The sequence below is a fragment of the Ostreococcus tauri genome (assembly GCF_000214015.3).
Source record: "Ostreococcus tauri WGS project CAID00000000 data, contig chromosome 03, whole genome shotgun sequence".
Classification (NCBI taxonomy): Eukaryota; Viridiplantae; Chlorophyta; class Mamiellophyceae; order Mamiellales; family Bathycoccaceae; genus Ostreococcus; species Ostreococcus tauri.
In genome coordinates this window covers 393476-412862 of record NC_014428.2, presented here as the reverse complement: position 1 = coordinate 412862, position 19387 = coordinate 393476, and the positions used below count along the sequence as shown (strand labels likewise).

The 19387-nt window shown below is 59.7% G+C and overlaps 17 protein-coding genes across 17 annotated transcripts; 7 read left to right on the top strand and 10 right to left on the bottom strand.

The window, feature by feature from the left end:
- Positions 1 to 72: 72 nt before the first annotated feature.
- Positions 73 to 2307, top strand: OT_ostta03g02570 (AMP-dependent synthetase/ligase; the record flags this gene model as incomplete). The annotated part of the gene is made up of 1 exon (XM_003078119.1): positions 73 to 2307. The coding sequence occupies one exon, from the start codon at positions 73 to 75 to the stop codon at positions 2305 to 2307; it is 2235 nt and encodes a 744-aa protein (XP_003078167.1).
- Positions 2308 to 2385: 78 nt separating this feature from the next.
- Positions 2386 to 2832, bottom strand: OT_ostta03g02560 (Zinc finger, CHCC-type; the record flags this gene model as incomplete). The annotated part of the gene is made up of 1 exon (XM_003078118.1): positions 2386 to 2832. One exon carries the CDS (start codon positions 2830 to 2832, stop codon positions 2386 to 2388), a length of 447 nt encoding a protein of 148 aa, XP_003078166.1.
- A 177-nt stretch (positions 2833 to 3009) lies between these two features.
- Positions 3010 to 3681, top strand: OT_ostta03g02550 (NUDIX hydrolase domain-like; the record flags this gene model as incomplete). Its single annotated transcript, XM_022984767.1, has 1 exon — positions 3010 to 3681. The coding sequence occupies one exon, from the start codon at positions 3010 to 3012 to the stop codon at positions 3679 to 3681; it is 672 nt and encodes a 223-aa protein (XP_022838496.1).
- Positions 3682 to 3738: 57 nt separating this feature from the next.
- On the bottom strand, positions 3739 to 4782 carry OT_ostta03g02540 (RNA-recognition motif (RRM) Nup35-type domain; the record flags this gene model as incomplete). The annotated part of the gene is made up of 1 exon (XM_022984766.1): positions 3739 to 4782. One exon carries the CDS (start codon positions 4780 to 4782, stop codon positions 3739 to 3741), a length of 1044 nt encoding a protein of 347 aa, XP_022838495.1.
- Positions 4783 to 4940: 158 nt separating this feature from the next.
- Positions 4941 to 5807, top strand: OT_ostta03g02530 (Exoribonuclease, phosphorolytic domain 2; the record flags this gene model as incomplete). The annotated part of the gene is made up of 1 exon (XM_022984765.1): positions 4941 to 5807. One exon carries the CDS (start codon positions 4941 to 4943, stop codon positions 5805 to 5807), a length of 867 nt encoding a protein of 288 aa, XP_022838494.1.
- Positions 5808 to 5846: 39 nt separating this feature from the next.
- On the bottom strand, positions 5847 to 7355 carry OT_ostta03g02520 (Amino acid transporter, transmembrane; the record flags this gene model as incomplete). Its single annotated transcript, XM_003078115.1, has 1 exon — positions 5847 to 7355. One exon carries the CDS (start codon positions 7353 to 7355, stop codon positions 5847 to 5849), a length of 1509 nt encoding a protein of 502 aa, XP_003078163.1.
- A 181-nt stretch (positions 7356 to 7536) lies between these two features.
- OT_ostta03g02510 (Ubiquitin-conjugating enzyme/RWD-like) lies at positions 7537 to 8295 on the bottom strand (the record flags this gene model as incomplete). Its single annotated transcript, XM_003078114.1, has 1 exon — positions 7537 to 8295. The coding sequence occupies one exon, from the start codon at positions 8293 to 8295 to the stop codon at positions 7537 to 7539; it is 759 nt and encodes a 252-aa protein (XP_003078162.1).
- Positions 8296 to 8501: 206 nt separating this feature from the next.
- OT_ostta03g02500 (Mitochondrial substrate/solute carrier) lies at positions 8502 to 9572 on the bottom strand (the record flags this gene model as incomplete). The annotated part of the gene is made up of 1 exon (XM_003078113.2): positions 8502 to 9572. One exon carries the CDS (start codon positions 9570 to 9572, stop codon positions 8502 to 8504), a length of 1071 nt encoding a protein of 356 aa, XP_003078161.2.
- Positions 9573 to 9751: 179 nt separating this feature from the next.
- OT_ostta03g02490 (Apc13p) lies at positions 9752 to 10198 on the top strand (the record flags this gene model as incomplete). The annotated part of the gene is made up of 3 exons (XM_022984763.1): positions 9752 to 9836; positions 9974 to 10030; positions 10134 to 10198. The coding sequence occupies 3 exons, from the start codon at positions 9752 to 9754 to the stop codon at positions 10196 to 10198; spliced, it is 207 nt and encodes a 68-aa protein (XP_022838493.1).
- A 61-nt stretch (positions 10199 to 10259) lies between these two features.
- On the bottom strand, positions 10260 to 11099 carry OT_ostta03g02480 (Ubiquitin-conjugating enzyme/RWD-like; the record flags this gene model as incomplete). The annotated part of the gene is made up of 1 exon (XM_022984762.1): positions 10260 to 11099. One exon carries the CDS (start codon positions 11097 to 11099, stop codon positions 10260 to 10262), a length of 840 nt encoding a protein of 279 aa, XP_022838492.1.
- Positions 11100 to 11211: 112 nt separating this feature from the next.
- OT_ostta03g02470 (Acetohydroxy acid isomeroreductase, catalytic) lies at positions 11212 to 12849 on the bottom strand (the record flags this gene model as incomplete). The annotated part of the gene is made up of 1 exon (XM_003078112.1): positions 11212 to 12849. The coding sequence occupies one exon, from the start codon at positions 12847 to 12849 to the stop codon at positions 11212 to 11214; it is 1638 nt and encodes a 545-aa protein (XP_003078160.1).
- Positions 12850 to 13200: 351 nt separating this feature from the next.
- OT_ostta03g02460 (Protein of unknown function DUF3181) lies at positions 13201 to 13782 on the bottom strand (the record flags this gene model as incomplete). The annotated part of the gene is made up of 1 exon (XM_003078111.1): positions 13201 to 13782. One exon carries the CDS (start codon positions 13780 to 13782, stop codon positions 13201 to 13203), a length of 582 nt encoding a protein of 193 aa, XP_003078159.1.
- Positions 13783 to 13858: 76 nt separating this feature from the next.
- OT_ostta03g02450 (Armadillo-type fold) lies at positions 13859 to 14833 on the top strand (the record flags this gene model as incomplete). Its single annotated transcript, XM_003078110.1, has 1 exon — positions 13859 to 14833. The coding sequence occupies one exon, from the start codon at positions 13859 to 13861 to the stop codon at positions 14831 to 14833; it is 975 nt and encodes a 324-aa protein (XP_003078158.1).
- A 105-nt stretch (positions 14834 to 14938) lies between these two features.
- On the top strand, positions 14939 to 15643 carry OT_ostta03g02440 (GPR1/FUN34/yaaH; the record flags this gene model as incomplete). Its single annotated transcript, XM_003078109.2, has 1 exon — positions 14939 to 15643. One exon carries the CDS (start codon positions 14939 to 14941, stop codon positions 15641 to 15643), a length of 705 nt encoding a protein of 234 aa, XP_003078157.2.
- A 5-nt stretch (positions 15644 to 15648) lies between these two features.
- Positions 15649 to 16815, bottom strand: OT_ostta03g02430 (Leucine-rich repeat; the record flags this gene model as incomplete). The annotated part of the gene is made up of 2 exons (XM_022984761.1): positions 15649 to 16565; positions 16638 to 16815. The coding sequence occupies 2 exons, from the start codon at positions 16813 to 16815 to the stop codon at positions 15649 to 15651; spliced, it is 1095 nt and encodes a 364-aa protein (XP_022838491.1).
- Positions 16816 to 17009: 194 nt separating this feature from the next.
- Positions 17010 to 18062, top strand: OT_ostta03g02420 (Aspartyl/glutamyl-tRNA(Asn/Gln) amidotransferase,C subunit; the record flags this gene model as incomplete). The annotated part of the gene is made up of 1 exon (XM_003078107.2): positions 17010 to 18062. The coding sequence occupies one exon, from the start codon at positions 17010 to 17012 to the stop codon at positions 18060 to 18062; it is 1053 nt and encodes a 350-aa protein (XP_003078155.2).
- Positions 18063 to 18099: 37 nt separating this feature from the next.
- Positions 18100 to 19185, bottom strand: OT_ostta03g02410 (Nucleotide-binding, alpha-beta plait; the record flags this gene model as incomplete). Its single annotated transcript, XM_003078106.1, has 1 exon — positions 18100 to 19185. One exon carries the CDS (start codon positions 19183 to 19185, stop codon positions 18100 to 18102), a length of 1086 nt encoding a protein of 361 aa, XP_003078154.1.
- Between the last annotated feature and the right edge of the window lie 202 nt (positions 19186 to 19387).

Here is a 19387-nt window from a genome sequence, read left to right as displayed (position 1 = left end):
ATCGATCGATCGATCGATCGATCGATCGATCGTGGAAGACGAACCGTCGAGGACGAGGCGAGGACGGGAAAGATGCGCGCGACGACGACGACGACGCGCGCGGTGACGACGACGCGGCGACGCGGGAAAACGAGCGGGAACGTCGTGACGCGAGCGACGGGAGGGGACGACGGGGGGGCGAAGTCGAGGTCGTCGTCGATCGACGTGCCGCGGAATCACGCGGTGAGCCCGGGACGGAGAGGGCGCGCGCGCGGGACGAATGGAGACGCGATCGAACCGCCGATGGAATTGGCGGCTCGTGCGCACGTTGGATCGATGGAACAGTATCGATCGATGTATAATCGGTCGATCAAGGAGCCGGAGATGTTCTGGAGCGAGATCGCGGGGGAGCTTCGTTGGGAAACCGCGTTTGACGGCGTCGATAAGCCCGAGGAAGTCTTAGAGTGGAATTTCGATCCGAGCAAAGGGGAGGTTTACGTCAAGTGGTTCGCGGGTGGGCGAACCAACATGTCGTTCAATTGCTTAGACCTCCAGATCGAACGAGGTCTGGGGGATTCTCCGGCTTTAATCTTTGAGGCTAACGACGCCGTCAACTCGAGAATCTTTACCTTTAACGAGCTCCGCGAAGAGGTCTCAACTTTCAGCAAATTTTTAGTCGCTCAGGGCATCGGAAAAGGCGATAGGGTCATCATGTATCTTCCGATGATCCCGATGATGCCGATCGCCATGCTTGCGTGCGCGAGGATCGGTGCCGTTCATTCAATCGTTTTCGCGGGTTACTCTGCCAAATCACTCGCCCAACGCGTCGTCGATTGCCAAGCGAAAATGATCATCACCGCGAGCGCTTCTCGCCGTGGAAAAAAGATAATACCTCTAAAAAAGATCGTGGACGAAGCGCTCGAGATTTGCATGCAAAATGATGGGTTCTCTCCCGATCGAGTTGTGGTGAAAGGTAACGCCGACACCAGAATTGATGATACTCCGTTTCTCAACATTGATGACGTGCCGTTCAATCCACAGCGCGATTTGTGGTGGGACGATGATATCTCGCAGTATCGAATGGATGAAAAACCGGATCCCATGGAGTTCATCGACAGTCTCGATCCCGCTTTCATTCTGTACACGTCAGGCTCCACCGGAAAGCCGAAAGGAGTTGTACATGCGCTCGGCGGGTATCTTGTCTATGCGTACGCGACGAGCAAATTCGTCTTCGATCTTCATCCTGGGGAAGACATCGTGTTCTGCACCGCCGATCTCGGTTGGATAACGGGTCATTCGTACACACTTTATGGACCTCTCTTGAATGGCTGCGCCACTGTGTTGTTCGAGGGAACGCCAACGTATCCAAACGCCGAGATATGGTGGAACATCGTGGACAAACATCGCGTGACGATCTTCTACACGTCTCCCACAGCTCTTAGAACTTTACAGGGCTTCGGTGACGCTCCGGTGCACAAAAGCTCTCGTGCGACGTTGAGAATCCTAGGCACTGTAGGCGAGCCGATCGCGAAAGAAACGTGGCTGTGGTATCATGAAATCATCGGCGACAAAAAGCTTCCGATAGTCGACACGTGGTGGCAAACCGAAACCGGTGGACATATCATCACGCCGCTTCCCGGTGCGACGCCGCTCAAGCCATCGAGCGCGACGTTTCCGTTCTTCGGCGTCGAGCCCGTTTTGCTCGATCCTGTCGACGGGCATGAAATCGATGGGGAAGGTGAAGGTTCGCTTTGCATCAAACGTCCGTGGCCCGGGATTTTCATGGACGTGCACGGCGCGCACGAACGATACGAGAACTCTTACTTCAAAGTCTTCGAGGGCGGTTACTATGCGTCGGGCGATGGCGCGCGTCGAGACGCTGACGGCTACTTGTACGTCACCGGTCGATTGGACGACGTCATGAACGTGAGTGGACATCGAATAGGGACCGCAGAAGTCGAGTCAGCTTTGGTTCAACACCCACTCTGCATCGAAGCCGCCGTGGTATCGATCGGACACGAGATCAAGGGCGAAACGATAGTCGCGTTCGTGATTTTAGATCCTCTGCGCAAGAAGGAGGCGACGCAATATCCCGAGCAAGAACTCGTCTTCAAGGTTCGCGCTGAAATCGGCCCTTTCGCCGCCCCCGAACGAGTCATAGTCGTCAAAAACCTCCCGAAAACGCGAAGCGGAAAGATCATGCGCCGAATCTTGAAGAAAATAGCCGCCGGAAACATCGAGGATTTGGGCGACGTCTCCGCGCTCGCCGACCCGGGCTCAATCGAACACTGCATCCAAGCCGAGCAGCGAGCGCGCGGCACGCGATGACGAACGAGCGACGAGCGACAAATGAACAATTCGAAATATACACAAAAGACATTGCTCCGCTTTACATCAAACCTCACCCTAGTGTCCGCCGCCGAGCGTGTAAAAGCGCAAGCCGCAGTACTTGCACTTCGCCGGGAACTCTTTCGACGTATCGTTCAGCTTATAATACGTATGCGGCGCCCCCAGGCCTCCCTCCCCGACGCCGAATCGATCCTTACACGCCCCAGGGGAGTCGCAGCTCACCTTGTCTCCCGCCACGCCGATCGGCTCCGCGGCCGCGCTGTACTCCATCGGACTCGGCTTCGCAGTGGAGTCCAGCCACTTCGCCGTGTGTCCGACGTCCCCGTCCAGCTTCCCCGGACGCTTCGTCTGGATCGGCTGGTGCACCGTCGCGCTCACGGGCGCCTTGGCGCCGAGCGCGCGAGCGAAAACGCGCACGAGCGATCCCTCGACCGCTTCTCCGCCCTTGATCGCGTCGACACCGCGCTGTAAAACCCCACCGAGCGCTCTGTTACGGGCGATCATCTTCGCCGCGACGCTTCGACGGGCGCGCGACGCGAAACGCGCGCGCGGACGAGTCTCACGACGCGTCGCAAACTGCAGTGACTCGTCGCGACCGTCCTCATTCCCATGCGCATCGCCGCGCGCACGCTCGTCTCCGCGCGCGTGCGTCCTCCCGGCTCTTGCCCGAGCGCGCGCGCGATGCGTTCGAGCGCGTCGGAACACCGCGCGGCGCTGCGAGACGGTGAGATCGTGCGCGAGACGGTGGTGCACGAGCGGTACTTCACCGTGTACGATCGCTTGGTTGAGTTTCAAAGCGACGACGGTTCGACGACGAAGCGGTTCGCGTACGACGTCGTGGGACATCCGAAGAGCGCGTTCGCGTTCGTGTGCGTCGCGCCGTTTCACGACCGAGAGGTGACGTCGAGCGGGGAGCCGGAGTTCACGGTGGTGCGAGAGTACGCGCAAGGGAGCAACGCGGAGTGCGTGGTGTTGCCTAGCGGATGTTATGAACCGGGAAAGCACGCGACGATGGAGGAGGTGGCTGTAGACGAGTTGAGGCAGGAGAGCCGGATCGCGGGGGGGGAGCTGTTTCGGCTGATCGAGCGGGACAATCCGGGTCTTTTAGAGACGAAGTGGTGTCGGAACAGGTTGTTTCCGTTTCTGAGCGTCGACGGCGTCGCGTGCGGAGACGGAGAGGAGTGCGGGAGGGACGATGAGGAGTTCAACATGACACACGAGCGGGTGACGGTGCGGGAGCTGAAGAAGCTCATGTACAGCGGGGAGATGATGATGCCATCGGTCGTCACCGCGCAACTCGCCATAGACAAACTCCTTGCGATGGGCAGGCTCAAGCCGGAGGATCTTGTGTAATCAATATCGTTGTCGATAGTTTGAATTCGTTTATCTTCTCATTCCAAATGTATTCTATCACGCGCCGAAGACGAACTGCAAGACCTTGTCCCACGTCGTTCGCTGGCGCTGTTGAAGCGCGACGCCATCGCGAATCGGCGCCACGCGGCGAACCGAGGAGTTTCGCGACAAACGACCCTCCCCGGACGCGCCCGAACCGATGTCCATCTTCGCCTTGGCATCCAACTCCTTGACGCCGACCATGATTCCGCTAATGTTTTGACCGTTCCTGCGCAGCGCGCGACGGGCGCTCTCTTTGGCCGCGAACCTGACGTGGAGCCAGTTCACCCCTCGCCCGCTCTCGTCAAACGAGCCAAAGTTGACAATATCACCGTCGCGTTGGAACTCGCGGAGGACGATTGACTTCTCATCCTTCGAGAAACCGTACACGGTGACCCAGTGCTCGGCCTCTGCGTCATTCAGCGCCGCGCTCGCTGTGAATGCGGCGTTGGTCGTCGATGGAGCGCTCGACTTTGTCGCGTTTGAACCCAACCACGCGCTCACCGCCTCCTCCCCAGCGCGCGCGTCGCTCCCTCGAGCGTTCTCTGCCTGCGTCTTCTCGATAGCTCTTCGCAAGAATCCAGGGGTGTGATCGTCCCCACCACCCGTCTCCGTTCGCGTGAAAAGCGGCGTCCCTCGCGCGCTCGCGCCGCCGATCACCGGCGCCGGCGTCGGCGTCGCGCGCTCCTCCAACTTCCCCCGATTCACGCTCGCCCCCGCCCCGCCGCCAAAGTACCGATTCGTCCCTCCGCTCGTTCTCGGCGTGGAGTTCCCACCCCCGGTCAGGCTCTCCGTTCGATACAACCCGGCGCCCTGCTGCGCGTCCCGGTTGGGCGACGCGAAGAGCAAAGAGGAAAACTTTTGCGCTCGCGGCGTCCCATCGGCGTTTCGCCCACCATTCGCGCTCCTCAACGACGCCCCACCATCCATAGATCGTCCGTTCTCGCTCTCGAGCCATCTTCCGTCGGATTGAGCGCGCGGCGACGCGAAAGAGTTCGCGAACCCACCTTGCGCGCGATGCGCGGGCGATCTCCCATCGGGCGTCGACGCGTCGTTACTCATCAGATGTTCGCTCCGAGCGTACATATCGACGCCGCGTAATTCACAGCACGATTCTATCCCGCGTTCACGTCACCGATCTCGTCGCGCGTCGCGTGATGTCGACGAATCGAACGAATTCCAGCCGCACTCGCCGACGCCCCGCAAAGTTCCCCTCAACCATGGAGGCGCGCGCGTACGAGCGTCTCTACCCCGACGAGGCGTTCGAGAAGACGCTCGAGACGTCGACTCGGAGGGACGGCCGACCGCTCGGGCGCGCGCGCGCGCGGGCGTGCGCGTGCGGGACGGCGACGAACGCGCTCGGGTCGGCGCTCGCGAGACACGGGGCGACGACCGCGCTCGCGGGAGCGCGAGCGAGCGTGGCGACGCCCAGGGCGGAGGCACCGAACGAGGGGTTCTTAGAGGTCCGCGTGACGTTCGCGCCGCAGGCGAGCGAGCTGGAACGACCGGGGCGGGAGAGCGACAAGGCGGAGGCGTGCGCGGCGCGCGTGCGGGACGCGCTGACGAGCGCGGAGGTCTTGGGGAGCGATCTGAGCGATCTGTGCATCGAGAGAGGAGTTTTCGCGTGGCGGTTGATGCTGGACGTCGTGGTGTTGGACGACGACGGGGCGGCGGCGGATGCGGCGCTGAGCGCGGCGGTGGCGGCGCTGAGGGACGTGGTTCTGCCAGAGGCGACGGTGAAACGCGGGAAGATTGTGATCGGCGATGAAGAGGAAGGAGTAGACGGAGCGGATGATGGGATGCGAAAGGGGACGCCGTTAAACGTTCGCACGACGCCGGTGTGCCTGACGACGGCGTTGTATAAAGAGCACTTGCTTGTGGACCCGACTCACGCCGAGGAGGCGCTGAGCGAGTGCGAGGTGAGCGTCGTGCTCACAGAGGACGGGATGATTCGAGGGGTGTTTAAAAACGGCGGTGAGGTGGAGGCGACGGAGGATATTTTGATGAAGTGCATCGCCGCGGCGAGGCTTCAATACGCGGCGTCGGCGAAGGTTATTTTGGACGCCTCGGAGGACGACGACTACTAGGTTCATAGCGTGTTTTTAGTACAGACAATCTCAATATTCTCAATATCGAATACCGCTCACGTAGCACGGGTCGGCTGGGTCCGCGGGTGAGTACACGTATCGCGCTGGGCACTGATTCTCGTACTTGCTGCCGAACAAGCGATCGAGCGAACCGTACAAACCGGAGAACATGATAAAGAGGCCCATGATGAAGTTCGTCACCACCCACATGCGCTCGGCAATGGATGACCTCTCGTTCATGTTGAACGCGTAATGAATGATCGAAGGAAGGAAGAATGTCATTGCCGTCATACCAATCGCTCCCACGAGCGATTGTAAATCGAGAATGACGTCTCCCGACACGGCGAGGAAAATTGCGGCGATGAGCACCTCGGTGGCCAAAAAGGCCGTGCGAAAAACAAAGCGAAACACCTGAGGTGTCACGCCGTACTTGGTGACGACTGTCCAGGCTTGCGTTGGATCCACTCCAAGCGACGTCTCGATGCGCATCATTAACGCAATATTGGTGAAGAACACACCGTAGTAGCACTGCACGGATTGCATCATCATGGACACGATGTTCGCCGCATTTTTTGGAAAGTTCAAGTTGATATTCCCCTTGGCGAAGTCCCCGTACGCCTTGTACCCAAAATACATGACGAGAACGTATATTGGAACCATTGTGCCGTACGTCAAGTTCAACACCTTGGCCCAATCCTCGGGGTTTTTCATCTCGCGCAGCTCCTCTGGATACAGACCGTGCCCGCCGAAGCCGTAGGCAAAATTTCCGAGCGAGCTGAAAATCGTTCCACTCGTCACGATCTTCCCGTACGTCGGCCCAGGATCGCACTTCTCCCATGGACGTGTGGAGAATATCTCCCCGAAAAACACCGAGAGCGTTATAATGACGCTCGCACACGGCAGAAGCACGACCTTTCCGGAGTCGTGTATGGTCGGGATTTGCACAATCGGCAGCGACAGTGCTCCGATGAAGAACGCCCAGCTCGCCCCACACATCTTCCACCCCGTGAACGTCTGCCCAAAATACTGCGCGATGTACACGATCTGCACCGTCGCGTCGAGATAATACGTCACAAACTGCAGACAAAGCGTCGCCATCTCCACTCGCGGCTCCCATCGGCTCGCGATGCCCTCGTCGCCGCCTCGGCGAACGATGAGCCTCGCCACCGCCTTACTCGTCATCTTCGCGTACGTCGTGCACGTAGGGTCCGCCAAAAACGCCCATCCCAGAACCCGTCCCGTCCAATACGTGCTCATCGCGCTGTACGTGAAGAACACTCCGGTCCACGTCGCCCCGGCGTGCGCCACCGTCGCCGGCATGCTCATAGGCGTTGCCATGTACAGCCACGTGTTCAGCGCGATCGTTCGAACGCTCGCTCGCGTCAAGCGCGCGTCCACAGCCTCTGGGGTCGCGTCCACGACCTCCAAATCATCGACGTCGAACTGCTCGTACGACGTCGACGAGTCGGTCGGGTAGTGACTCGGCTGGGCATCTTCGACGAGCGACGCGTGCTCTTCATCGCGCTCGAGCTCGACGTAATCGCCCATCGCTCGAGATCGAGAGACGCGATGCGTCCGAGCCCGGACGGGCGCGCGCGGCGCGCGCGATCCGTCGCGGCACTCTGAAGTTTTGAATGTTTTCACGCTTACACTTATCCTAGTCGGCGAATCGAACGCCTCGAGCGCGCGAAAGGTCACGCGTCGGCGCCGGCCGAGAGCGCGCGAGAGGTTACGCGTCGGCGTCGACGGAGGACACGTCGGAGTCGGAATCGGCGAAATCGTCCTCGGAGGAATCGGTGTCGGGTTCGAAATCGCCTTCGCTGCCGTCGCCGCCGTCGGCTTCGACGTCCTTGCCGGATTTTCTCGCGCTCTCAAAATATTGGCGCCCGGTCAACTCGTCGGCGTCACGGACTCGTCCGGGATTGAACGACTCCCCGCGCTCTTTTATGAAGGCGAGCTGCCAAGATTTGAAATTTTCTATCGTCACCGGGGTTCCGTTTATGCGCATCTGGCGCAGGCGCTCCTCGGCCTCGTGCTCCAGGCGCGCACGGAGTTCCTCCTCGGTTTCCTCGTCGACGAAATCGCTCGCCCCGGCGCGTCGACGCATCCAATCCTTACACGTCTGCGTCAGGTCGAATATCATAGCCTGCCCGACCGACGTCTCGCTCTGTTCGAGTACTAACGCGCTAATCTCCCCGAGCTCGCCCTCTCGCAAGCCGCGGACGCTTCGACACTTCAGAAGCGGCGGCTCGTCCGGGTACCGCTCCGTGTGCGCGAAAACTAAACCCAGCACAGCGTCGTCCCGCTCCTTTCCCTCCTCCGGCTCGCTATCGTTCTCACCGTAGGCGCTTATCTCAACCTGGTAGCACGACGAGCTCGCGTGCGCAATCCCATCGCCCGAGTTCTCGGGAAGTCTCTTCATGTCATCCATGAAGATGCTCTCCAGGGCTTCGATTTCCATCGCCTGTTCCTCCTCGTACTGCGACATGGCGTGTGAAACCTAGAGAGACGCCGAGGTGTGCGGACGACGCGGCGTGAGCGGGACGCGCGCGCGAGGCGTTCAGGGCGACGGGCGGACGATGGAGACGTTTTCGTGAAGCAATGGCATTACACAGAGTCTATCGCTCTTCAGATATTAGGTTTTCGTGGAAATCATCGTGCGATGTCGTCGTCATCGCGCATCTTCGCCGACTCCTAGTCTATCAATCGTCGAACGTAGTCCACGGTGAAGAGCATGCCGGCGTTGGCCGGAGACGCGCGCAGGAGACACGGAACGAGACCTCTGTAGAAGGCTCGAACACCGCCGGAGGCGTATAACTTGCCTGCGGCATCGAAGAAGCCGCTAAACTTGCGCTGCGCTGGGTTCACCGCATCCGTCATCAACGCGCTCTTGACGACGTCGATGGGATAGAAGAGCGACCAGTAAAAGAATCCGCCAATGCCGCCCGATAGAACAATCTGAGCGTTCGTGGCCTTCCCATCGGCGTTCATCGCGGCAAACTGATTCTTCACGTTCTCGAACACGCCGAAGTACACCGCCCCCGCCGGGAGGTTCCGCGTCAGCGTCGCGCCGAACGCTTGATACGGCCCGCGAATGCCGTTGTGCTTAATCGACTCCTTCACGACGTCCACCACGCTATTGTACGGCGAAACGTACTTGGGATCAGCCTTCGCCTTGATGAGCTGACACTGCCACTGCGACTTGTACAAATCGATCGGGGACTCGAAGAACGTTCCAGCCATCCACGCCATCGCGCCCGCCTTCGCGTAGCTCAGCGGGTCATCCGGCGACACCCCGACGAACTCCTTCGCCCGCGCGTAGGAAAAGAACAGCGTCGCTCGGAAGAACATCTGTCCCGCCAACGGTGACGTCACACCACGGTACAACCCCTTAAACCCCTCTTGCTTGATCACCTTGGACGCCGCGTCCACCGCGCCGCTGTACACCGGATTCTTACTGCTCTGCGTCTGCAGCAGCACCTTCACCGTGTCGAACGGGTGTCCCAGAAGCGTCACCGTGATCCCCCCGCACGTCCCCGCGAACACATCCTTGGCGAACCGCATCGTCGCCGTACCCTCACTCGCGCTGTGCGCGACGTACGCCCTCGACGCACCGCTCGAATTCACCCAGGTCGTCGTCCGCGTCGTCATCCCACCCATCCAGGCCCCGTGCGCGCGATGGAGCGCACGCCGCGCCGTGGTCTCACGCGGCGCCACCGCCTCGACGGCGTCTCGCACATCCGCGACGCCGGGACCGTCCGGCATCGTCGTCGTCCGCGCGCGCGTCGCGGGGTCGATCGGCGCGACGGCGTCGCGCGATGGCGGTCCATCCATCGACGCAGGCGTCGAGGCCCCCACGTCGCGACGAATGGGATCGACACGCGGGTGTTTGCACGACGCCCACGACGCCCGACGCCGCCGCCGACGCACCGCGCGACGCGTCGATGGACGACGCGACGCCGCTCGAGCGCTGGCGCGCCTCGGACGTCGTCGACGACGAATGGGCGAACGATCGGTTACCGGACGACGGTGCGTCGTGGACGCGAACGATGATGGGTGGGTGACGGAGGATTGGATTGGATGAAATGGCGCCGTGGAGGAAGCTGACGACGCACGCGCGGGCGGTGATGACGCGGGATGACTGACGGGCGGTGCGGACGATGTAGAGGTACAGCTGCGCGCGGAGATGACCCCGCCGGTGGATGACGCGGAGGAGGCGAACGGTGCGCGCGAGGACGAGCGACGCGCGCGGCTGTCGATGTGAAGGTTTGAACGCGCGCGCGAGTGGGCGATTGACGTGACGAGCGACGATCGCGATACGCGCAGAGACGGCTGGGATGGAAAGTGGAGAGGATGAGTGGAAAGATTTGGGCCTCCAAGAAGCGGGATGAGGCGCGAGGGGATGTATGAAAATAATTGTTGTTTTACAAGAGCGCGCGCGGCTGCGCGACGCTACGACGTAGAGACGAATCGGCTGGAGCCGTCACCGACGTGTAATAGATTCAAGAGCGCGAGTTTCTGCTCGAGATCATTCTCCGTGGCGTACGGCTCGAGCGTTTCGAATCCCGAGAAGGATTCTACGGCGCGCTCGCCAACTTTCACCGTACTGTTCGCCCGATGGCAAAGCGTCGTCGCTTTTCGCTCCCGACATTTCACGCCCTTGGCGTCGACGTCGACAAATTCGGTGCGAAGTCGAGATATAAACGTCTTGATTCCATCGTTTGATCCGCTGAGGGCGACGAAGACGCCCTCGACGCGCTTCCCCGCGCCCTCGGGTGGCTCGGCGTGCAAAACTCTTGCGCCCACACCGCTCGACTCGCAAAACTTTCGCAACAGCTTCAGGTACCCCACCGAATCGTTCATGTGATCTATCTTCACCACCGCGTGATATTCCTCTTCCACTGCCTCCTTTGCCCTCGCTGCTTTCACCGCTTCTCGCCGCGCTTCTCGCCGCGCGTTGGCGCTCACCTCCCGAAAAACGCTCTCCGTCTCCGTGAGCACATCGTACGCCGATTCCGCCCCCGCGCACGCCTCTGCGCACGCGCGCGCGCGTGACAAGAGCTTTGCCTCATCCTCACGCGTCAGCGTCTCCGTGGACGTCGAGCATACCTCAAGCGCAGCGCTCGAAGGGTAGTTTTCGCCGAGTCTCAGCTCGACGACACATTTGGAGTCGTCGACGTCATCTTTAAGCGTCACGCGCGCCCTGGAGTCGCTCACGACCTCGCATGCGTCGTCGTAGATGACGATGAGGGCGCTGATCTCGTCGGCGCGTCGCTCGGCGTCGTCGGACATTGTGAGGCGAGAGCGCGGGAATGGGGACAAAGTTAGCTCGAACCGTGAGCTTGTGTTAAAAATTTAGACTAGAGCCCTCCTACGCATCAGCAACGCAACTTAAACATATTGTTTAACCCATCTTGTTTTGTTCGCGAGCGCCACCGACGCCGTCCGAACCTTGGGTGGAGACGGAGATGTCGACCGACGGGCGGAGTTCGCAGCACTTCGCAATGGCAATGTGCGCCGGGTTGTTCATGAACTTGGACTCAAGCTCGGAGTCGACACCAACCTTGTTGTCGTAAGCGGTGTACGCTTGTTGGTCAAGGATGTAGTCGTAACGCGGCGCCCACTTACGGGAGCCAAGGCGGGCGGTGAAGGAGCAGTTGTCAACCATGAAGGCGACACCACGGGCGTGCATGTACGGGTTGAGAGAGTCAACTGCTTCGATGACGGACTCGTTGCACACTTCGGAGTAGGAGTGACCCTTCTCGCGGAGAGTGTCGATTTGCGACATCATGCACGCGCAGTACACACCGGCGGTGAACGAGTTGAGCGGGATTTCGCTTTCGACACGTTTGGCGCGAACTTCAGTGCCAACCTTCCACATGTACGTCTCGTCGATCTTACCCATCGGGAAGCGGTCGAAGCGATCGCCAGCCATGATGACGGATCGGATTTCGTTCGTGGATTGAACCTCCTCGTAGCACTCGTAGTGAATGTCCTTGCACGGCTTGTACGCCGCAGAGTAAGCCTCCATGAAAGTCTTCTTGTCATCGACGGCTTCGTAGACAGCCTTGATGCCCTTCGTGGAGATGATCTTCGTGATCGGGCCGGTGATGCATTCGACGGTGTTCTTGAACGCATCTTCGTCAGACATACCCGCGCGAGTGTAGCGGCGGAACAACGATTCGACGATGCCGTGGACACCGCCGAGCAAGATGCCACGCTCACCGTAGATGTCGGAGCGGTACTCCATCTCGAGCGTCGTCGCAAAGGTGAACGGAGAGCCAAGGGCAACGGACCAGCCGAGGGCGATGTCCGTGGCGTTGCCAGTCGCGTCTTGGTGAACCGCGAACGAGGCGTTGATACCGGCACCGTTCGTGGTCTTGCCTTGTTCGTACAATCGGCGCACAGACGGACCCATGCCCTTCGGCGCGACGAGCACGACGTTAATGTCCTCGCGGAACTTGGCCCCCTCGGAGTTCATCACACCAAGCAAGAAGCCGTGAGACAAACCGAGCGTCGATCCCGGCTTCATCGCCGCCAAGATTCTCGGGTACATCTTTGCCTGCGCGGCGTCGGAGATGAGCAACATGACCAAGTCGCTCTTGGCGATGACGTCGAACGTCTCGCCCAGAGTACCATCCTTCTCGTTGAAACCGCACGCCCGCGCTTCGGCGTTGGACGTGGAGTCCGGTCGCAGACCGATCGACACCGTCACATCGTTCATGCCCGCCTCGGCGAGAGAATCACGGAAGTTTTGCGCCTGCGCCGGCGCCTGCGACCCCCACCCGATGACGCCGATGGACTTGATGCCCTTCAGCGCCTCCGGAAGCTTGGAGAACAAGTGTCGTCCACCGCGGACGATGTATTCCTGTTCGCCCGCGACATCGACGAGTTCTTTTTCGAACACCTTGGTGTTGATGTCGAGCTTCGGCGCTTGCGCTTGCGCGCGCGTCGCCGAGCGCGCGGCGCGCGAGTTCTTGCGCGCCGCCGCAGTGTTCACCAGGGTTCGCGTGGACGCGACTCGGGAAGCTTGAGCGGACATCGGGAGTGTCGTTCGGAGAGGTCTGAGTGTCGTGGAGGTTTAAGGGAAAACCTGCGCGCGCGGGAGACCGGGTGCGGAGCTGTGACGACGGTCGCGCGAGGCGGGACCACGCCGATGGTTCGGTCGATGGGCGGCTCGAGGTCTTTTTCATTCATCGAAATAGGGGGCACTTCTTGAGTCTTTACTCGTGAAAATACCCGGGATTATCCAAAACGTAGAGGGTGATGTCACACTAGAGCGCGCTCGAGAGCGCACACGGATGGCGAGTGATGAATGCACAGTAGAGTTACACGGGCGTGAACGGGTCGCGAACGATGACATAGATACGAGTTCATCGGTCGTCGTCTGTCATCACAGACGATCGTCGACGTAATCGCGCAAGATGTTTTTCAATGCGTTGACGCTCGTTGACGGACACAGGTCAACGAGCGGGACGTCAGATTTCCCCCCGCCCAGCGGTACGCGCACGGTGGTCAAGACCTCCTCGACGAGCGCGTCGTCATACTTGTTTCCGTTCGAAGCGATTTTCACCGAGAAAACCTTGGCCAAGCCGTCGTGGAACTTCATATCTCGCGTGTACAGGCGCCAAGCGTTTACCTGCACGTAGACGTCCTCGCCGATGCGTTCGGCCAGGCGCGTGTGCGTCTCTCCCGCGCCACCGCCCGAGACCACGTTCGCGAGATCGAAGAACGATTCCACGAACAGGTTCCCATCGCCGTCGCCCCTCGACGCGCGCGCGGCGACGCCCGAGCGTCGTTCACCGCGCTCGCTCGCGATCGTCATCGCAGATCCGCTCGATCGGATCCCGGTCTGTTCGCGGAATCTCTGGTACGCCAATCGCTGTCTCTCCGACGCTTCCCGTGCGCGATTCAGCGCGCTCGCGCGGGACGTCTCCGCGGAACCGCGCGCTCTCGGTGCGAGCACCGGACGCATCGCGTTACGAAAGAATCCGCGTCAGAAAGTGCCGTGTCTCCAGCGGCGCTCGACGCTTCCGACGCCGTCGCGCGCGATGTTCAAGCGCGCGCGCACGCCCGAGGAGCTCGCGACGAAATGTACGGACGCGCTCGATAAGCTTCGGAGAGACCGGGCGAACGAGGAACAGCTCGAGCGCGTGCGGAAGTACCTGACGGAGATGCGAACGATCTTACTCTCTCCGGACGTGTCGACGCAATCGCGCGCGCTGGTGAAGGCGGCGTCCAAGGTCTCGCTCGCGACGCAATTGGTGGAGCACCTGAGAAACCTGCCGTTCGAGACGAGGAAGGACGCGGCGACGGTTTTCAACTGTTTGATTCGCACCGAGGTCGACGGCCAAGAGGTCGTGGTGGAGGAACTCAGCGACAGTCCGGAGCTCTTGGAAGTGATCGCCACCGGATACGAGGTAACGGATGCCGCGCTGACGTACGGAGCGATCCTGAGGGATCTGTGTAGGAATCAGACGCTGGTGCGGAAGATTTTGTACGCCGAGAGTTTTTGGAAGTTGTTTGAGTACATGCAGTTGCAGACGTTTGAGATCGCGAGCGACGCGATGGCGACGTTTCGTGAGGCGCTGACGAGACATAAAGACATTGCGGCAGAGTTTTTGATGGCGAATTACGATCGATTCTTCAAGGAGTATACGGAACTTTTGGAAAAGGGCAACTACGTGACGCGTCGGCAATCACTTAAGCTCCTGGGCGAGCTCCTGCTCGATAGCGCAAACGTGCAAGTGATGCTCAAGTACGTCGCCGAGGTGGAGAACATGTGCTTCATGATGAATTTGCTACGAGACGAGTCGAAGTCCATCCAGTTCGAGGCTTTCCATATCTTCAAGGTATTCGTTGCGAATCCTGAAAAACCAGCGATGGTGTCGACGATTCTGACCAAGAACAAGGCAAAGCTCATCACGTACCTGCAAGATTTTCAGACCACGCGCGAGGACGAGTCATTTCACTCAGAACGAACGATGTTGCTCGAACTCTTGGCGGATCTACCCGATGCAGAATAGGTGTGAAACACAACGTGTATCTGTAATATACTTCACTCTCGGAAGGCGTCGTAGACATAGAATCCTCCAATACACTTCACTATCGGGAGCGTGGCCGTCGTAGACATGGAGTCTTCCGCAAACATGAGCAACATTGACAAGCGTTTGAGAATGCTCGAGCGCGACTTGGCGAGAGGCAGTAAGACTCAGATCGCCAACATGTCTACGCTCGGGCTCTGGGCCTTCGCGTTGACGACTGCGCTGCTGCAGTTTCGTGAGCTCGACATTGGGGCAACTGTGCCAGGCGCGACCGGGCTCACGATCGGCTTCGCTTTCGGATTCGGCGGTCTCGTCCAGCTCCTCGCCGGCATTCTCAGCGCTCTACGAGGAAACATGTTCCAAGCGACCGCTTTCAGCAGCTTCGGTGGCTTCTGGCTTTCGTGGGCGTCGTGGGAGCTCATCGTCAGAAGCGATGAAGTCGGACTTGTCTTCGATAAAGAAGCAGAAATAGGTATGCTGATGATGTGGGCATTATTGACGCTCGTTCTGTTTTTGTGCTCGTTCAACACGAATGTCGTCGTTAGTTCTCTCTTCTTCACGCTCGCGACTCTGTTCTTCTTACTCGCCGGTGCGAAGTACTCCGGCTCAAACGAGCTCAAGCTTGCGGCGTCACTATGGGGCGTTTTCGTAGCAGCCATCGCATTTTATGCTGGCGCCGGAGAGCTGATGAACGATCAATATGGTCGAACGTGTATTCCACTCGGATCATACGAGCACACGCACACCGATCGTTCGTTCAACGAGCCTCGAGTTACTTTGCTACCAAAGTGACAGCCTCAAACATCTGGTGGTTCGTCAGATCCCATGCCGTGGTACGTCACCTTCGCGCTCTGGTCTTCAGCTCTACTCTGCACCTTAACGATCGCAGTTTTTGGTTTCACGTGCCAATTTAGTTTAGGCATTTTGATCAAGAGCTTTCCCGTCACCTTGGAGCGTTCGGCAGTGCTCGAATCGGTACTCACTTCATGCGGGAGCTTGAGCTGCAGTAATTCACCCTTGATTTTGACACGCACAATCATCGGTTGAATATCGACGAGTATGAGAGATGTGTCGATAAACTTACCGACGTGAAGCTCGAGCTCGATCGCGGTGTCATCGTCGGATTCTATGAGCCTGAACTTGAAGTCGCCTTGGTTCTTCTGCTTGACGTCTGCGATGTCATCCGGAAGCGGCTCGAACGACTCTTTCACATAAGTCTTCGACGACGACGTAGACCGCACCGTATCAGCTAGCGTACTCTCAATATTTTCGTTGTCGAGCACGCGCGTTGCTGCGCACCACGGTCGATGATCCGGTTCTATTGAAGCAATTTCATCCACGGTCGCGATAGTTTCGATCTTCGTTCGCGCAGCTGTTTCCAACTCTTGGGTGATACGCCGTAATTCGCGTCTTGCGACGATTCTCTCGACGTGCGTCACGTCTGAACCATCCAAATTCGCGAGCTGTGGCAAGGATCCGATCACGAACGAGCGATATCCATCGAAATCGGCGCACGGATTCCCCATCAAGTACAGTTGCCGTAAATTGTGGTTGACCTCGAGTCTCTTAACGCTCATCAAACCACTCAGAGCGATGAAGTTCATTGTGAGATCAAGCTTGGTCAGAGATTCACACTGTTCTAAGTTTTCCACGCACGTCACATTGTTCATCGCCAGGTTCAGATACTCCAAATCCTTGAGTTTGCGCATGTTTTCTACGGTTCATCAGTTAGTCAACCAGCGGTCGCTTCGAGCGCACGAAATACGCGCCTCGACGCGTCTCGCACCTATTCTCGATATCAAATTATCCTGAAGCAACGCAATCTTCAGCCTGGGACACGCCTCTTGGAGCCCCTCCAATCGCTCGAGCCCTTGTCGGTGCAGCGCCACCTCCTCCAGCGAGAGCAGCGAACCGTCGTTGTGCTCGGCGCGTCGACGCAACATCTCGAGCGTGATCCTCGCCATGATCCCTCCCCTCCGCCTCGCTCGCGCTCTTTTCGCCACTTTATTTCGCTTCGAATACACGTCCTCGCTCGCGCGTCGCGCGCGTCGTAGTGTCCCGCGCTCCGTTGACCGCGCCGCGCGCTCGCTCTCCCCACCAGCTCACGCCGTCCAACTCCCGCCTCACTTCAAAGCGCACGTCGCTCATCCCGAGCGGCATGTCGAGCGCGTTGAGCGCGTCCACGACGGTGGTCCGACGCCTCCACGGACGCGTCGCGCACGCCCGCGCGCGCGTTCCGAGAGCGTTCGACCCCGAAAGCGTTCCACTCGAGGGGTCCACCGGCGCCAAGGTGAAACAGTTCTCCGAGTCCGAGCTCCCGCCGCTCCCGCCGCTCCCGGACCTGAGAGAGCTGGCGAAGATGGCGGCGATGGATATCTCGGACGCGGAGGTGGAGGCGTGGACGCCGCAGGTGCACGAGATCGTGAAGTGGTTCGGCGAGCTCAGGGAAATTGACCTCGAGGGCGTGGGCGATTACGAGGCGCCGGGAAGAGAAGGGTTGATGGCTGACGATTGGATGCGAGATGACGAACCGGTGACGTTCGATAACATCGAACAGATGATGGAGGGGAGTCGGTTCTGGGACGGCAAGTTCGTGCGTGTTCCGGCGGTGGGCGGGGCGGTGGCGACAGATTTTGGCGACGGCGATGAGGACGTGTCCGCAACGACGGCGACGCCGAAGGTGGAGCTCACGGATGAATTATTGGGCATGGAACTCAAAATTGGACGAGTGTTGAGCGTCGAGGATCATCCCGAGAGCGAGAAGCTATACGTGGAGACGGTCGAGTGCGGCGAGGACGAGCCAAGAAAAATTTGCTCCGGGTTGGCGCCGTTTATGGCCAAGGACGACATCCTTGGGAAATTGGTGATCGTCGTGGCCAATCTGAAGGCTCGTAACTTGGGCGGCGTGCCGTCAAACGGGATGTTGCTCGCCGCTTCCGATGCGTCGCACGAAAACGTCGAACTCCTCTCCGCTCCGGAGGGAGCGGTTCCAGGAGAGCGTGTCACCTGGGACGGCGCAGAGAACATCGCCCCGCACGGCGTGAATAAGGTTGCGAAAAAGAAAATTTGGGAAGGAGTGCAGAAAGATTTGAAAACAGACGCGAACAAGGGCGCGAACTGGAACGGGGTCCCTATGATGACGAGCGCCGGTCAGTGCGTGTCTCTTGCCAACTCTAAGAGCGCCTCCGTCGTAAACGCGAGCGTGGGTTAAACGATTTTGCCTATCCAAGTAATAGAATGGAATTAAATCAACTCGTCTCTTCGCTACCGGTAGTGCTGTCGACTACAAACTTTGGAGTGCACGTCCTTACGCGATTGAATCCTGGAGAACCATCTGGCATGCTCGGCTGTCGTGCGTCCGCGGGCGCTGTCCGCGGGGTCAACACCAGTCGTTTCGGGAGCGCCTCTTCTAGCGCCTCTTCGGAAGCGCCCTCACCCATCCCGTCGGCCGGGGCGGTAATGGCGGTTCGATTCTCTTTGAACGCCGCCGCGCTCGCCCACTTTGCGTAATCGGGCTTTTTCTTTTTCTTTTTCTGCGACTTCTTCGCGCCCTGATCCTCGCCCTGATTCTCGTTCTCACAATCTTTCTCTTCACCTTCAATTTCCTCGCTCGCTTGCTCGTCCGCGGGCGGTTTCGCAACCTGTTTCTTCTTTTTCTTCTGTCCCGGTTTCAGCTGAATGCGCACTCGCAAACCGTTTCGCCAGTCCGCGGGATTGTCCAAACGCGACACCGCCTCTTTCGCCTCGTTCGGCGTTTCGAACTCCACGAGCGCGTGCGTTTTTCCTCGATTCTCCGTCGCGGGTACCCCATCGCGTCCCGGTTTGCGCACGCGAACGTTCACCACTGCGCCGCACGGCTCGAACGTCTCGCGAAGAGCGGCAACCGTCCACTCCTTACAATTCTCCACCACCACCGTCCGCGCCTGCACCTCCTCCAAATCGACCTCTGGTACGGGCGCATTTCCTAATCTCCGTATCCGCTCCCCGCACTCGCTCACCTCGATAATCGCGCTCGACGACGTCCGCACCGCTCGCGGCGCCTCGTCCCGCCAGTCCCGTTTCTTCAACTTATTCCGCATCCTCGGAAACGCGCACACGTCCGCGAGCGAGACCCACCCCTCGGGATCACTCGCGATGCGCTCTCGCAACCACCGATCCGTCGCCGCGTTCCCATCGCCAAAGTAAAACTCCAGCTGCGTCACGAGTCCCTCGAGCGCCGCCTCGTCCAAGGGCGCGCGCGTCTTCGCCCTTCGCGTCGTCTCCGCCGCCGCGTCGACGCCGTCGTCGTCACCCTCGACGTTCGTCGTCCCTCCGTCCTCGCGCGCGATCGACATCGCCGTTCGACGCGCGCGGTTGTCGAGACGCGATTCGAGGCGAGGTTCATTTTTTCATTTTTTGCAATGCACATTCAATTCGTCCCGCTCGACATCCCCGCGCGTGGATACGCTCGACGTCGCGTCCGCGGAGCGGAGACCGCGCGCGAGGCCGACGTCGCGGTCGCGTCCGCGGCGTCGATCGACTCGAGCGCGCGCGCGG